Source organism: Osmerus mordax, chromosome 6 (assembly GCF_038355195.1).
Source record: "Osmerus mordax isolate fOsmMor3 chromosome 6, fOsmMor3.pri, whole genome shotgun sequence".
Classification (NCBI taxonomy): domain Eukaryota; kingdom Metazoa; phylum Chordata; class Actinopteri; order Osmeriformes; family Osmeridae; genus Osmerus; species Osmerus mordax.
In genome coordinates, this window is record NC_090055.1 from 478,877 (window position 1) to 493,648 (window position 14,772).

At 54.1% G+C, this 14,772-nt stretch overlaps 2 protein-coding genes across 5 annotated transcripts in view; both read left to right on the forward strand.

Annotated features, from left to right (window-relative positions):
• The window catches only part of rnf41l (ring finger protein 41, like), a 50,442-nt gene that overhangs the window by 22,585 nt on the left and 13,085 nt on the right, over positions 1-14,772 (forward strand). The window lies entirely within an intron of this gene.
• Positions 281-14,122, forward strand: esrp1 (epithelial splicing regulatory protein 1). 4 transcript variants are annotated; one of them, XM_067238221.1, is made up of 16 exons: positions 281-622; positions 879-995; positions 1,476-1,592; positions 2,630-2,741; positions 4,933-5,247; positions 5,435-5,489; positions 5,588-5,698; positions 6,281-6,413; positions 6,514-6,556; positions 6,680-7,041; positions 7,734-7,958; positions 8,055-8,316; positions 9,822-9,999; positions 11,243-11,375; positions 11,770-11,882; positions 13,328-14,122. In XM_067238221.1, the coding sequence occupies exons 1-15, from the start codon at positions 491-493 to the stop codon at positions 11,860-11,862; spliced, it is 2,388 nt and encodes a 795-aa protein (XP_067094322.1). In that variant the 5' UTR covers positions 281-490; the 3' UTR covers positions 11,863-11,882; positions 13,328-14,122. The 4 variants fall into 4 exon arrangements, with proteins under 4 accessions (XP_067094322.1, XP_067094319.1, XP_067094323.1 ...); XM_067238222.1 differs by having other exon boundaries at positions 282-622; positions 8,055-8,304; XM_067238218.1 differs by lacking the exon at positions 11,770-11,882.

Here is a 14,772-nt window from a genome sequence, read left to right on the forward strand (position 1 = left end):
ATTAAAGTGTAAAAGGCCTATTTATTATATATATTATAGTGTTTGCCTTGTTAATGGATGGTATAGGCGTTAATTGCATCACTCTAGGTTTTAGTCTTAACAACCGATGTAAAATGAGCATGAGAATGGCGATACATCTTTTGTTAGCTTATTTAGTTGCGATACTAGTGAGCCGTGCCACGTCCTTTCTGAGAGCACGGCTAGGCCACCTGCAGCAGGCAGGTATCTACCTGAGTCACGTGGTCCGCAGGCTCCAGGTAGCTGCGGACGGAGCAGGAACCTGCAGCCATTACTCTGCTATGAAGCTGCGCGAGCGTTTAGATTTCTAACGCAATCAAAAGCCACATACCTGTAGTTGCTCAGCACACCTCTGCGCTTAGGTGTCTAGTCTAGGTGTGGGTGGCATTCTGTATCTTTCCAGGGTGCGTTTGTACTTTCTTTTAGTTCACTTTTCTTGTGATTAGGGTAGTTTCTTGGTATTTATTGTAAAATGACGGCACAGGTAGACTACCTGGTTTTGTTTTTCACGACCACATCTGGCGCGAGCGGGGACCTGTTGGGATCTGATGAGAAGGAGATCGTACAGCTGGTCTGGCAACTGGTGGATCTCAAGAACCAAAAGGTAGGAAGTTCAATACTATTTCTGTCTCTTACTTTTATCAAATTGTGAAAAAAGAGTGTACACTTTTCCCATCCATGTATATTACGTTTTTTGGGGGGCGCCACACATAAGACTATAGTTTACAACGATGTGACTTTGTTAAAAAGCTATATGTTAGCTTCATATAGTCATGGTTCCTTTACGGATTCATCATTCCGGTATTCAATGAACTAAAAACCGGTTTGTGTAAAGTCTGGTATGTTTTTTTATGGTCCAGTTGGGGAAGTTAAATGAGGTGTTCATAAATCCAGAGCTGTCGGAGCAGACAGCTGAGAGCGAGGAAGCATCTGTGGCCTGCCCCTCAGCAACCAACCTCGACAGCGCTTTAAGACAGGTATCATCTTTGAGCTCATTGTCCTAATTACACAGTTAATAATGCCTTGATCGTCTGTCTTTGGACTTGTTGATAGACACGCTCGTCCACTGTGTTCTCTGAGCCTACACGGTATGGTCACCTTTGATCCTGTCATTTTGGGGAATCAAACCCTGTCAGTAATCCTTCTTTATTGATGAAGGTCACAATATGCTGAAATTGAATTAGTGTGAGTTGTCACTGTTGTAGAAAGTCAGTTAAGCTGAGAGATAAGGAGGTGTGGATCTTACTAGACCTGAAGGCAAATGAGAATACTTTACATAATGAGGTTGACCAGAACCTGTCTGGCTGTGCAGCCTCTTAAAAAACTTTAGAAACAGCCAATACTTACTGTTTCCCCAAATCAAAGTAGCAAGAACAAACATGGCACACATGGATGATGTCAGCAGGTGTCAGTATCTTACCTGTGCCTAATATTTCCACTAAACGCGTCTCTTGCAGTTTCATCTCAGATTGACGAACGAAGTGAACAGCTCAGGCTCGGGCACGTCGCTGTGTTTGTGTACCGACGGGCCGCTTCCCATTCGCCAAGTCATCCACCCCGAGGCTGCTAGCAAGGTGAGAGCTCTGCACTGGCACAGAGGCTGCTAGCAAGGTGAGAGCTCCGCACTGGCACAGAGGCTGCTGGCAAGGTGAGAGCTCCGCACTGGCACAGAGGCTGCTGGCAAGGTGAGAGCTCCGCACTGGCACAGAGGCTGCGGGCAAGGTGAGAGCTCTGCACTGGCACAGAGGCTGCTGGCAAGGTGAGAGCGCCGCACTGGCACAGAGGCTGTGGGCAAGGTGAGAGCTCTGCACTGGCACAGAGGCTGTGGGCAAGGTGAGAGCTCTGCACTGGCACAGAGGCTGCTGGCAAGGTGAGAGCTCCGCACTGGCACAGAGGCTGCAGGCAAGGTGAGAGCTCCGCACTGGCACAGAGGCTGCGGGCAAGGTGAGAGCGCCGCACTGGCACAGAGGCTGCTGGCAAGGTGAGAGCTCCGCACTGGCACAGAGGCTGTGGGCAAGGTGAGAGCTCTGCACTGGCACAGAGGCTGCTGGCAAGGTGAGAGCTCCGCACTGGCACAGAGGCTGCGGGCAAGGTGAGAGCGCCGCACTGGCACAGAGGCTGCTGGCAAGGTGAGAGCTCCGCACTGGCACAGGCCTAGGAGCCAGGGCGGACCACACCCTAACCCTAACACCGCTACAACCTGTTAGTGCTCACAGAACCACAAAAGAACATGTTATGTCAGAACTTGTACTCCTTTTTGCAGTTTTACACAATGTTGAAATGTGAGCCTTGCTAAAAGTGTACAGATTGTGTGAAAATTTCTTCTTGACCCATAAGGTGGAAGTTGCATAGTAGGTACACACACAAATACATTGTTCTTCCACTTCATATCAGATTCCTCCACACCTTACACCTGTTTATGTGTTACACACATCCATTTAGGAGACCTTTCCTGATACGAGTAAATATTTAAATGACGCGTAAATATTTATATGACGACAATAAGCTTTCATCAACTGACACTAGCCATCTAACTGTTACCATAGCGAAAGTTTACATCATTCTCTAACAAGCTCTTTGAAAGCTGATTGGCTGACTCCCTCTCCTCCAGAACCTTGTGCTTCCAGAGTGCTTCTTCTCTTTCTTCGACCTGCGGAAAGAATTCAGGAAGCACTTCCCCTCGTCTGACGGGAAAGGCCTGGATGTGCAGCTCATGGCTGACTGTATCCTTGCCCCTTGCTGCACCTCTCTCTCTCCTGCTGTCAGAACACGGCACCTCTCTCTCTCCTGCTGTCAGAACACGGCACCTCTCTCTCTCCTGCTGTCAGAACACGGCACCTCTCTCTCCTGCTGTCAGAACACGGCACCTCTCTCTCTCCTGCTGTCAGAACACGGCACCTCTCTCTCTCCTGCTGTCAGAACACGGCACCTCTCTCTCCTGCTGTCAGAACACGGCACCTCTCTCTCCTGCTGTCAGAACACGGCACCTCTCTCTCTCCTGCTGTCAGAACACGGCACCTCTCTCTCTCCTGCTGTCAGAACACGGCACCTCTCTCTCTCCTGCTGTCAGAACACGGCACCTCTCTCTCCTGCTGTCAGAACACGGCACCTCTCTCTCTCCTGCTGTCAGAACACGGCACCTCTCTCTCCTGCTGTCAGAACACGGCACCTCTCTCTCCTGCTGTCAGAACACGGCACCTCTCTCTCTCCTGCTGTCAGAACACGGCACCTCTCTCTCTCCTGCTGTCAGAACACGGCACCTCTCTCTCCTGCTGTCAGAACACGGCACCTCTCTCTCTCCTGCTGTCAGAACACGGCACCTCTCTCTCCTGCTGTCAGAACACGGCACCTCTCTCTCTCCTGCTGTCAGAACACGGCACCTCTCTCTCTCCTGCTGTCAGAACACGGCACCTCTCTCTCCTGCTGTCAGAACACGGCACCTCTCTCTCCTGCTGTCAGAACACGGCACCTCTCTCTCTCCTGCTGTCAGAACACGGCACCTCTCTCTCTCCTGCTGTCAGAACACGGCACCTCTCTCTCTCCTGCTGTCAGAACACGGCACCTCTCTCTCCTGCTGTCAGAACACGGCACCTCTCTCTCTCCTGCTGTCAGAACACGGCACCTCTCTCTCCTGCTGTCAGAACACGGCACCTCTCTCTCCTGCTGTCAGAACACGGCACCTCTCTCTCTCCTGCTGTCAGAACACGGCACCTCTCTCTCTCCTGCTGTCAGAACACGGCACCTCTCTCTCCTGCTGTCAGAACACGGCACCTCTCTCTCTCCTGCTGTCAGAACACGGCACCTCTCTCTCCTGCTGTCAGAACACGGCACCTCTCTCTCCTGCTGTCAGAACACGGCACCTCTCTCTCTCCTGCTGTCAGAACACGGCACCTCTCTCTCTCCTGCTGTCAGAACACGGCACCTCTCTCTCCTGCTGTCAGAACACGGCACCTCTCTCTCCTGCTGTCAGAACACGGCACCTCTCTCTCTCCTGCTGTCAGAACACGGCACCTCTCTCTCTCCTGCTGTCAGAACACGGCACCTCTCTCTCCTGCTGTCAGAACACGGCACCTCTCTCTCTCCTGCTGTCAGAACACGGCACCTCTCTCTCCTGCTGTCAGAACACGGCACCTCTCTCTCTCCTGCTGTCAGAACACGGCACCTCTCTCTCCTGCTGTCAGAACACGGCACCTCTCTCTCCTGCTGTCAGAACACGGCACCTCTCTCTCCTGCTGTCAGAACACGGCTGATACAGAGGAGGGTTCACATCCTGCCAAACTGCTCCATGTCTCCCCTGAGGGGTGAGCTTTACGCTCTCAGCAGAAAACACACACACACCTACTCACACACACACACCCATACACACACACACCCATACACCTACACACACACACCTACTCACACATGCACACGCACCTACACACACACATACCTACCCACCTACACACACACACACACACACACACACACCTACACGCACACACACCTACACACACACACACACACCTACACACACACACCTACACACACACACACACACCTACACACACACACACACACCTACACACACACACACACACATACCTACCCACCTACACACACACACACACATACCTACCCACCTACACACACACACACACACCTACACCCACACAGTTCACAGGCCACAGGGTGTTGGCTGCAAAACTGGAGGTTTTGAAATGCAAATAAAGACACAATGGAGGCGTTTCTCTGAGCCCTGAGAGAAAGACTGTGTTTAGCCAACAGGACCTGCCCCACACGCCCATTACAGCAGGACTCTCCTACACACACACACACCGCTTTCCCCTCCATTCCACACACACAAAGTCTCACGACCATGTGTCCATCAAACATGTCTTGCTGGTTCCTGTGTGCTCCTTGACGTGTGTTCAGCTCTAGGTGTGAGTGTGGAGCCAGACGTGGACTCCAACGCTATGCCAGCACAGCCGGTCCACAGCATGGCCCTGCCAGCACAGCCGGTCCACAGCATGGCCCTGCCAGCACAGCAGGTCCACAGCATGGCCCTGCCAGCACAGCAGGTCCACAGCATGGCCCTGCCAGCACAGCCGGTCCACAGCATGGCCCTGCCAGCACAGCCGGTCCACAGCATGGCCCTGCCAGCACAGCAGGTCCACAGCATGGCCCTGCCGGCACAGCAGGTCCACAGCATGGCCATGGTGGTCCTCGCCCTGCTCTCAGAGCCCCTGTGTAAGGAGCAAACACCATGCCGTCCCTCACACTGATACAGCACTGCTCTCTCTGAGGGTTAGGGGTTAGTTAGGGTAAGTTAGGGTTAGTTAGGGTTGGGGGTTAGTTAGGGTAACTGGATTGGACCCAGTAAGAATGATGTCACCGTGTTTCTGGAGTCGTGTTTGAACTGTTTCTTGATTCACAGGTCACAAGTTCTGTAACCCAGAGAGGGTCAATGACAAGTTTGAAACCGGCACTTGGTAAGAACATGTCTTTATTTTGATGTATTACATTCTACCATCTGATGGAAGACATGATGCTAATGTGTGTATGTGTGTGTGTGTGTGTGTGTGCGCAGCAGTAAGATGGAGCGTGTGTGTGATAACACAGTGATCAGGGCCAGGGGGTTACCATGGCAATCATCTGACCAGGACATCGCTCGCTTCTTCAGGGGCTTGAACATGGCCAGGTCAGCGTGTGTGTGTCTGTGTGTGAGAGAGAGAGAGTGTCTGTGTGTGTCTGAGAGAGAGAGAGAGAGTGTGTGTCAGAGAGAGAGAGAGAGAGAGAGTGTGTGTCAGAGAGAGAGAGAGAGAGAGAGAGAGAGAGAGAGAGAGAGAGAGAGAGAGAGAGAGAGAGAGAGAGAAGAGAGAGAGAGAGAGAGACTGTGTGTCTGTGAGAGAGAGTGTGTGTCTGTGTGTGTGAGAGAGTGTGTGTGTGTGACAGAGAGAGAGAGTGTGTGTGTGTGTCTGTGAGAGAGAGTGTGTGTGTCTGTGAGAGAGAGTGTGTGTGTCTGTGAGAGAGAGTGTGTGTGTCTGTGAGAGAGAGAGAGTGTGTGTGTGTGTGTGTGTGTGTGTGAGAGAGAGAGAGAGTGTGTGTGTGTGTGTGTGAGAGAGAGAGAGAGTGTGTGTGTGTGTGTGAGAGAGAGACAGAGTGTGTGTGTGTGTGTGTGAGAGACAGAGTGTGTGTGTCGTATACAACTAAGGTATTAATGAATACCACATCAGTAATGAAAGTGCCCGTGTGGTGATGCTGTAATGCCTGGTGTTTCCAGAGGGGGCGCTGCTCTGTGTCTGAACGCACAGGGCCGGAGGAACGGAGAGGCTCTGGTGCGCTTCGTCAGCGAGGAGCACAGAGACCTGGCTCTGCAGAGACACAAACACCACATGGGCAACAGATACATAGAGGCAAGAGCAGCAACCATCACTGCTTCTTATCAACTCTATCAAGCTCCCCCACCCAACCCTTCTGTACTAACTCTTCCTTCCTCCCTACCTGTTTCTGCAGGTGTACAAAGCAACAGGCGAGGACTTCTTGAAAATAGCCGGAGGTGAGACCTGTCACCTGACACCAACATCCACCACCAGCATGTGCTGGTAAACACACACATGACACTCCCCTCACAATATCTTCCAGCTCCGTCTTCATGTGTGTGTGTGTGTGTGTGTGTCAGGTACCTCTAACGAGGCAGCAGTGTTCCTGTCTCGGGAGGCCCAGGTCATCATCAGGATGCGAGGTCTCCCCTTCAGCGCCTCCCATGAGCAGGTGTTGGCCTTCTTCTCCCAGGGCGGGGGTCCTGTGGAGGGGGAGGGCGAGGGTCCGGGGGAGGGCGAGGGTCCGGGGGAGGCGTGTGAGGTCAGCGGGGGGAGGGAGGGCATCCTGTTTGTACGTTTCCCAGACGGACGCCCCACCGGCGACGCATTCGTCCTGTTCTCCTGCGAGGAGCATGCCCAGCGTGCCCTGAGGAAACACAAGGACATCCTGGGGAAGAGATACATTGAACTGTTCAAGAGTACAGCTGCAGAGGTTCAGCAGGTAGGTCAGTGTGTGTGTGTGTGTGTGTGTGTGTTGTGTGTGTGTGTTGTGTCTGTGTGTGTGTGTTGTAAGCTGTAAAAGGGAGGGCTAGGAGCATGGCTGGAGTGAACTGCAGCTGGTGCTCTTCTTGTAGGATGTGTTAGAATAGAGATCAAGGGTGTGAACAACATTTAGACAAGAAAAGCCTTCCAATCGCAAGGGCTGTGTGTGTGTGTGTGTGTGTGTTTGCTTTCCCCATTACTGCCTGGAGTTCTGGTCAATAGAGGGCCTGTTGAGTAAACACTTAACCACTGGTCTGTGAAGGATTACCCTACAAACACACACACACCTTTCCACTCTTATGAGAAACATTCACTCACACACACGCACACACACACACACATACCTACCTTCCCATCGGGTGTATTCATTGATAAGCAGTGGTGCATGTCTGAATGGAGGTATTTCTCTGTGTGAGAGGGAGAGACAGATGGCTTTATTACCTGTCCAGGACTGTAAACACACTGGTGTCCTGTTGGCATCGATCCTGTGGCATTACAGTACACACACACAGATGCTATGCTTGAGTCAGGTATAACTGGTAATGTTCTGTTAATGTGTGTTCTTATATGGCTTAAGACTCGCTTTGTTCATGTTTCGTAGGAATGTAACCGTGTGTGTGTGTGTGTGTGTGTGTGTGTGTGTGTGTGTAGGTGTTAAACAGGTACTCCTCTGCGCCCCTGATCCCTGTGGCCCCTGCCCCTCTGGTGTCGATGCTGCCCGCAGTGTCTCTTCTGCCCCCCCCTGGGGGGATGAGGGACTGCGTGCGGCTGAGAGGGCTGCCCTACACCGCCAGCATAGAGGACATCCTCACCTTCCTGGGGGAGTTCACCCAGGACATCAGACCTCAAGGAGTCCACATGGTGCTCAACCAGCAGGTATAGTCTACCACACACACACACACACACTGACACACACACCTACCAGACACACACAGACAGACACACACACACTAGCCCTCTCTCTCTCCTCAGGGTCGTCCTTCTGGGGATTGTTTCATCCAGATGGCGTCGGCAGAGCGTGCCTTCTGCGCCTCCCAGCGGCTCCACAAGCAGGTGATGTGTGGCCCCGCGGGGCGTGGAGGAGCCTCCAGCCGCTACGTGGAGGTGTTCTCCTGCAGCGCCGAGGAGATGGGTCTGGTGCTGATGGGAGGCTCCCTGTCTCACACACACACACACACACACAGCCGCAGCCGGACTGGGACAGGGCTCAGCCCACCGCCATGTAAGTCCAGACGTAAGTGCTGCTGGGAGCTGGGGCGCTTCGGGAACGCAGGGTAGGTGGGGGTCTGTCTGGGGGGGCAGGGGAGGAGGGGGGGAGAGGTCAGAGGGAGATCCTGCCCCCCCTCTTCCTCCCTCATTCCTCTTCTCTCTGATCTAGAACTCTGGAAGGATGGGGGTTCTAATCTGACCAGGAGGGGGAAGGAACCTGATGTGTGTGTGTGTGTGTGTGTAACCTCTGATTATTCTCTGTGTGATTTTGGGGGGAGGGGTTGCATGCTGAGGAGGATTCTTCTGTTGTCTTCATCAAGCTGCTCAATGTCAGTCCTCCTACTTGCTAGTGTGTGTCTGTTCACGTCCTGCCCCCTGCCTCCTCTCTGCGTCTGTGAAGATGGGACAGCTGTAAACAACAGTCACACTTCCTATTAGACGATCAGTGCTACGTCACACTGTCTGGTGACGGCCCCATCTTCACACTCTTGGCTCGGTTTGGTTCAGGATGTTTATTGGGCCTCGTGTCGCCGGAGCTGGTGTGTCTCCTTTTCTCTGAGCGCGCTCCCCTGCTCTGCCGGGAGAGACTCAGGAAGAAGCAGAGACCAGGGGAGGAGGGACAGTGATGCATTGTGGTCCAGACAACTCCCAGATACACACCTTGTAGAGAGACACACACTCACTTCCTCCCTCCCTCACTTTAACAGTACAGCGGTGTGGCAGGTGTTCAGGGAAGGTTGTTTGTGTTGCATGAGCGCCTTGGGAACAAACATCGACCACCGTGTAAAAAGAACATTGCTGAGTGCATCTTTTTTCCATTCTCTCTGGATCTACCCTCCTGTCTCACCCTGCCCCCAAGCCTGTCTCACCCTCCCCAAGCCTGTCTCACCCTGCCCCCAAGCCTGTCTCACCCCCCCCAAGCCTGTCTCACCCTGCCCCCCCCAAGCCTGTCTCACCCCCCAAGCCAGTCTCACCCTGCCCCCCCAAGCCTGTCTCACCCCCCCAAGCCTGTCTCACCCTGCCCCCCCAAGCCTGTCTCACCCCCCCCAAGCCAGTCTCACCCCCCCCAAGCCTGTCTCACCCCCCCCAGCCTGTCTCACCCTGCCCACCCCAAGCCTGTCTCACCCTGCCCACCCCCAGCCTGTCTCACCCTGCCCACCCCAAGCCTGTCTCACCCCCCCAAGCCTGTCTCACCCCCCCCCAAGCCAGTCTCACCCCCCCCCAAGCCTGTCGAACCCCCCCAGCCTGTCTCACCCTGCCCACCCCAAGCCTGTCTCACCCCCCCCAAGCCTGTCTCACCCCCCCCAAGTCTGTCTCCCCCCCCAAGCCTGTCTCACCCCGCCCCCCCAAGCCTGTCTCACCCTGCCCCCCCCAAGCCTGTATCACCCCCCCAAGCCTGTCTCACCCCTCCCCCCCTTAGTCCTGTCTCACCCCCCCAAGCCTGTCTCACCCCCCCCCCCCAGTCCTGCCTCACCCCCCCCAGTCCTGTCTCACCCTGTCCTGTCTCACCCTGTCCTCCCCCCCCCCCAGGCTTGTCTCCTCCTACGTACGGCTTCACGCCAGCCCCGCCCATCCTCTCAGCAGAGGCCTCTGCCCTCTACCCTCCTATTGGTCAGATGCTCCTGGGTCCCCGCCCCCTGCCCCCTGGACACGCCTACTACCCCGCCTCAGCACAGCTCTACATGAACTACACTGCATACTACCCCAGGTACAATACACTGCACACTACCCCAGGTACAATACACTGCACACTACCCCAGGTACAATACACTGCACACTACCCCAGGTACAATACACTGCACACTACCCCAGGTACAATACACTGCACACTACCCCAGGTACAATACACTGCACACTACCCCAGGTACAATACACTGCACACTACCCCAGGTACAATACACTGCACATTACCCCAGGTACAATACACTGCACCCCCTAAATTCCCCAGTGAAGAACAGCCCCCACCAAAAATACCCCTGAACCATCCCAGGAAAACTACAGCTAACCCTAACCCTACAGCTTTCCATAGGAGAAGGACTCCAGAAGGGTAGTGACAGAGCAGTCCTCTGACACAGCAGTCCTCTCACAGAGCAGTCCTCTGACAGAGCAGTCCTCTGACACAGCAGTCCTCTCACAGAGCAGTCCTCTGACAGAGCAGTCCTTTCACAGAGCAGTCCTCTGACAGAGCAGTCCTCTCACAGAGCAGTCCTCTCACAGAGCAGTCCTCTGACAGAGCAGTCCTCTCACAGAGCAGTCCTCTGACAGAGCAGTCCTCTCACAGAGCAGTCCTCTCACAGAGCAGTCCTTTCACAGAGCAGTCCTCTGACAGAGCAGTCCTCTGACAGAGCAGTCCTCTCACAGAGCAGTTCTCTGACAGAGCAGTCCTCTCACAGAGCAGTCCTCTCACAGAGCAGTCCTCTGACAGAGCAGTCCTTTCACAGAGCAGTCCTCTGACAGAGCAGTCCTCTCACAGAGCAGTCCTCTGACAGAGCAGTCCTCTCACAGAGCAGTCCTCTGACAGAGCAGTCCTCTCACAGAGCAGTCCTCTCACAGAGCAGTCCTCTCACAGAGCAGTCCTTTCACAGAGCAGTCCTCTGACAGAGCAGTCCTCTGACAGAGCAGTCCTCTGACAGAGCAGTCCTCTCACAGAGCAGTCCTCTCACAGAGCAGTCCTCTCACAGAGCAGTCCTCTGACAGAGCAGTCCTCTCACAGAGCAGTCCTCTGACAGAGCAGTCCTCTCACAGAGCAGTCCTCTGACAGAGCAGTCCTCTCACAGAGCAGTCCTCTCACAGAGCAGTCCTCTGACAGAGCAGTCCTCTCACAGAGCAGTCCTCTCACAGAGCAGTCCTCTCACAGCCAGGCCATGTCCTCCTGCCTTCACCTTCACACACTCTGTTCTTGTATCGTGCTTGTGTGTTACTTCCTCCTTGTAACCTCCCCCTGCCTCCAGCCCCCCAGGCTCCCCCACCACGCTGGGGTTCTTCCCCCCACAGCTGTCCTCTCCGGGGGCCCTGGTACGCATGCCCAGCCTGGCCTACAGCAGCGGCGTCAAGGACTTGATCAGCGCTGTACAGGGATACCAGGTGTGTTTGTGTGTTGAGCTACAGTCACACACCTTGTGTTCCAGGTGAAGTATTCAGATCTGCTGTTGAGGGTGTGAGCTCCCAGGAATTCACTGGGTTTGCCCTGGGGCTGTTAAACTAGTCTATCAGGTCTCCTCTCCCTGTTCCCTCTCACACTCTCCCTCTTTCTCACACACACACACACACACTTGCCATTACCTGCGTAGACTTGATTTGGCATTGGACCTCACATATAGTCAGAGAAAGGTTCTGTGAAAGGGTAATGATGTACAAAACCAGATAACTGTCATTATATATGCGCGCACACACTCACACACACCTAGACATACAGAGCGTGTCCTTTGTGTGTCTAGATATCAGCATGTGTTTGTTTGTACTTCCCCACACACCACAGTACGCTACTGAGGAGGGCCTCGTGCACGCTCACGTGCACGCTCACGACCCGGCACGGACTTTGCTAACACCCAAAGAGTGGGTGTGCATATAAGGGTTCCGAGGAAGGTGAAGGTAAGGATTGAGAGGGGGGGGGGGGGGGGGGGGTTCTGGTTACTAGTGGTCACAAGCCTGGGGACAGGGGTGTTTCCAAGGTTATAGGTCGACACCTCCTCCAATCACAGACCTAGAATCAGAATCAGGCCCTGACTGACAGCTGCAGGAGCCAATCAGAGGGATGCTCAGTCCCGAGGCTACCTCTGTGATTGGGAGACAGCTGTGCTTCCTCGTAGAAAGGATCTGTGGTCTTGGGAGGCTCCTTCAGTGTCTCTTCCTCACCGGGGGACCGCAGGGGGGAGGGGGTGCTAGCAGCATGGTAACAGCAGGGGGGAGGGGGTGCTAGCAGCATGGTAACAGCAGGGGGGAGGGGGTGCTAGCAGCATGGTAACAGCAGGGGGGAGGGGTGCTAGCAGCATGGTAACAGCAGGGGGGAGGGGTGCTAGCAGCATGGTAACAGCAGGGGGGAGGGGGTGCTAGCAGCATGGTAACAGCAGGGGGGAGGGGGGTGCTAGCAGCATGGTAACAGCAGGGGGGAGGGGGTGCTAGCAGCATGGTAACAGCAGGGGGGAGGGGGGTGCTAGCAGCATGGTAACAGCAGGGGGGAGGGGGTGCTAGAAGCATGGTAACAGCAGGGGGGAGGGGGTCCTAGCAGCATGGTAACAGCAGGGGGGAGGGGTGCTAGCAGCATGGTAACAGCAGGGGGGAGGGGGTGCTAGCAGCATGGTAACAGCAGGGGGGAGGGGTGCTAGCAGCATGGTAACTGCAGGGGGGAGGGGTGCTAGCAGCATGGTAACAGCAGGGGGGAGGGGGTGCTAGCAGCATGGTAACAGCAGGGGGGAGGGGTGCTAGCAGCATGGTAACAGCAGGGGGGAGGGGGTGCTAGCAGCATGGTAACAGCAGGGGGGAGGGGTGCTAGCAGCATGGTAACAGCAGGGGGGAGGGGTGCTAGCAGCATGGTAACAGCAGGGGGGAGGGGTGCTAGCAGCATGGTAACAGCAGGGGGGAGGGGGTGCTAGCAGCATGGTAACAGCAGGGGGGAGGGGTGCTAGCAGCATGGTAACAGCAGGGGGGAGGGGTGCTAGCAGCATGGTAACTGCAGGGGGGAGGGGTGCTAGCAGCATGGTAACAGCAGGGGGGAGGGGGTGCTAGCAGCATGGTAACAGCAGGGGGGAGGGGTGCTAGCAGCATGGTAACTGCAGGGGGGAGGGGGTGCTAGCAGCATGGTAACAGCAGGGGGGAGGGGTGCTAGCAGCATGGTAACAGCAGGGGGGAGGGGGTGCTAGCAGCATGGTAACAGCAGGGGGGAGGGGTGTAGCTGGCTCATGGAGGGTAGGCAGGTGATGGGTACTGTCTCTGGTGTTGGTGTGGATCGCCGCAGTCATGTGAAACACAGGACCCTGAGCTAATCCCCCTCTTATATGTCTCCCCATCACCCCCTCCCCCCATCTTCCCCCTCCCAGAGCCTGGTGGAGTGTGTTCCTCTGCGGGGGGGGGGTGTGCTCGCTCAGTCAGGCAGCGGTGACACTCTGCTGCCGCCTCTGGTGAAGCCGGCCGGCCGTGTCTCTCGGCTGTGACCAGCTGCAGGACTACCACACCCAGCAACTCCTCATGGATTTTAGGCCAAATCTAGATTACAAAAAATATTTAGTTGTTATTTATATGCTTGAAAAAAAATGTATTTTGTATCAAATGTATGTGGCCCTAGCCAAATAGCAGCTTTATCTATATATTGCACAGTGTGTATTTTAAAAGCTTTGTAGAAATGTTGTATTATAGTCACTATAATATACAGTCACCACTATACAGTCAGTCAAACATTCGACAAGTATGTATTGATCTAAAGTTTAGGTTTAGATTCTAAACCTTCTATCTTTGTGTGACTGTGAGAGAGAAACAGAGTGAAAGAGGGAGAGAGTGTGTCAGAGAAAGAGAGGGAGAGAGGGAGAGAGAGTGATTGAGAGATAGAGTGTCAGAGAGAGTGAGAGTGTGTCAGAGGGAGAGAGAGTGAGTGAGAGAGAATGTCGCAGGCTATCGTGCATATTTTATATCTTTTTACTGTTCATCCTTAAATTTTGTTTATGTTATACTTTTACCGGTTTATGTTACACTACACTGTTATATATATAAGATTGTATTGAAAGCTTCTGTGCATGAAGAACTTAGTAGTGCGCCTTTCATATGTTTACAGACATGCCAAATACAGATGCACTGCTAACCAGCCAGATTACCAACCTAGCCTCAAGTGCCTGGCTAACCAGCCAGATTACCAACCTAGCCTCAAGTTGTTTAGCCAGTCAAATGCCTAACTGAACATACAGTCATTATACATACAAGGATTTCTATCCTGTACTCGTACCAAACCCCACCCCTGTCTGATGCCTGGGACTGCCACTGCGTTAGTGTGATGCCCCTGTGCCCCTGGGAGCACCAGCTCCTGGCCAGGGGCTCAGATCACCTGCTGGGATCTCACTGGAGGGGCCTGTTCTCTCTACCCTAACCCTCCCCCACGCCAGAGGACAGGGTGTTCAGCTGGGGGGAAGAAGAGAGGAGGGCTGAGACTTACCCAGGTTCTGACAGAGTTTCAGGCTGTGCTGGAGATGATGTGTTACTGGAACCTGCTGTGACCAATACAGAACATGTGAAGTTCGAACTGGCTCATCTCTCATTTCTCTTCCTCTCTCAACCACACACACACACACACACACACACAGGGTAGAGCTAACATCTGACTGGAGGGGGGAAACTAAGGACTTTTATTTCCAACTCTCTATTTTGTCCCCCTCTCTGACACACAAACACACCTAGCCCAGGACTACCAGAGCACACATACTCTCTCATTGTGTAAAGACCATTGTCATTCAGGCACACATTGGAGACATTACTCTAGTCTTTTCCGGAAGGTAGG

Excerpts from the sequence above, each read along its gene's own strand:
- esrp1 (XM_067238218.1), top strand. The coding sequence starts at position 491 with ATGACGGCACAGGTAGACTACCTGGTTTTGTTTTTCACGACCACATCT. Across the intron at positions 1,593-2,629 it reads ACCCCGAGGCTGCTAGCAAG|AACCTTGTGCTTCCAGAGTG; the intron begins GTGAGAGCTCTG and ends CCTCTCCTCCAG. Across the intron at positions 10,000-11,242 it reads TACACTGCATACTACCCCAG|CCCCCCAGGCTCCCCCACCA; the intron begins GTACAATACACT and ends CCCTGCCTCCAG.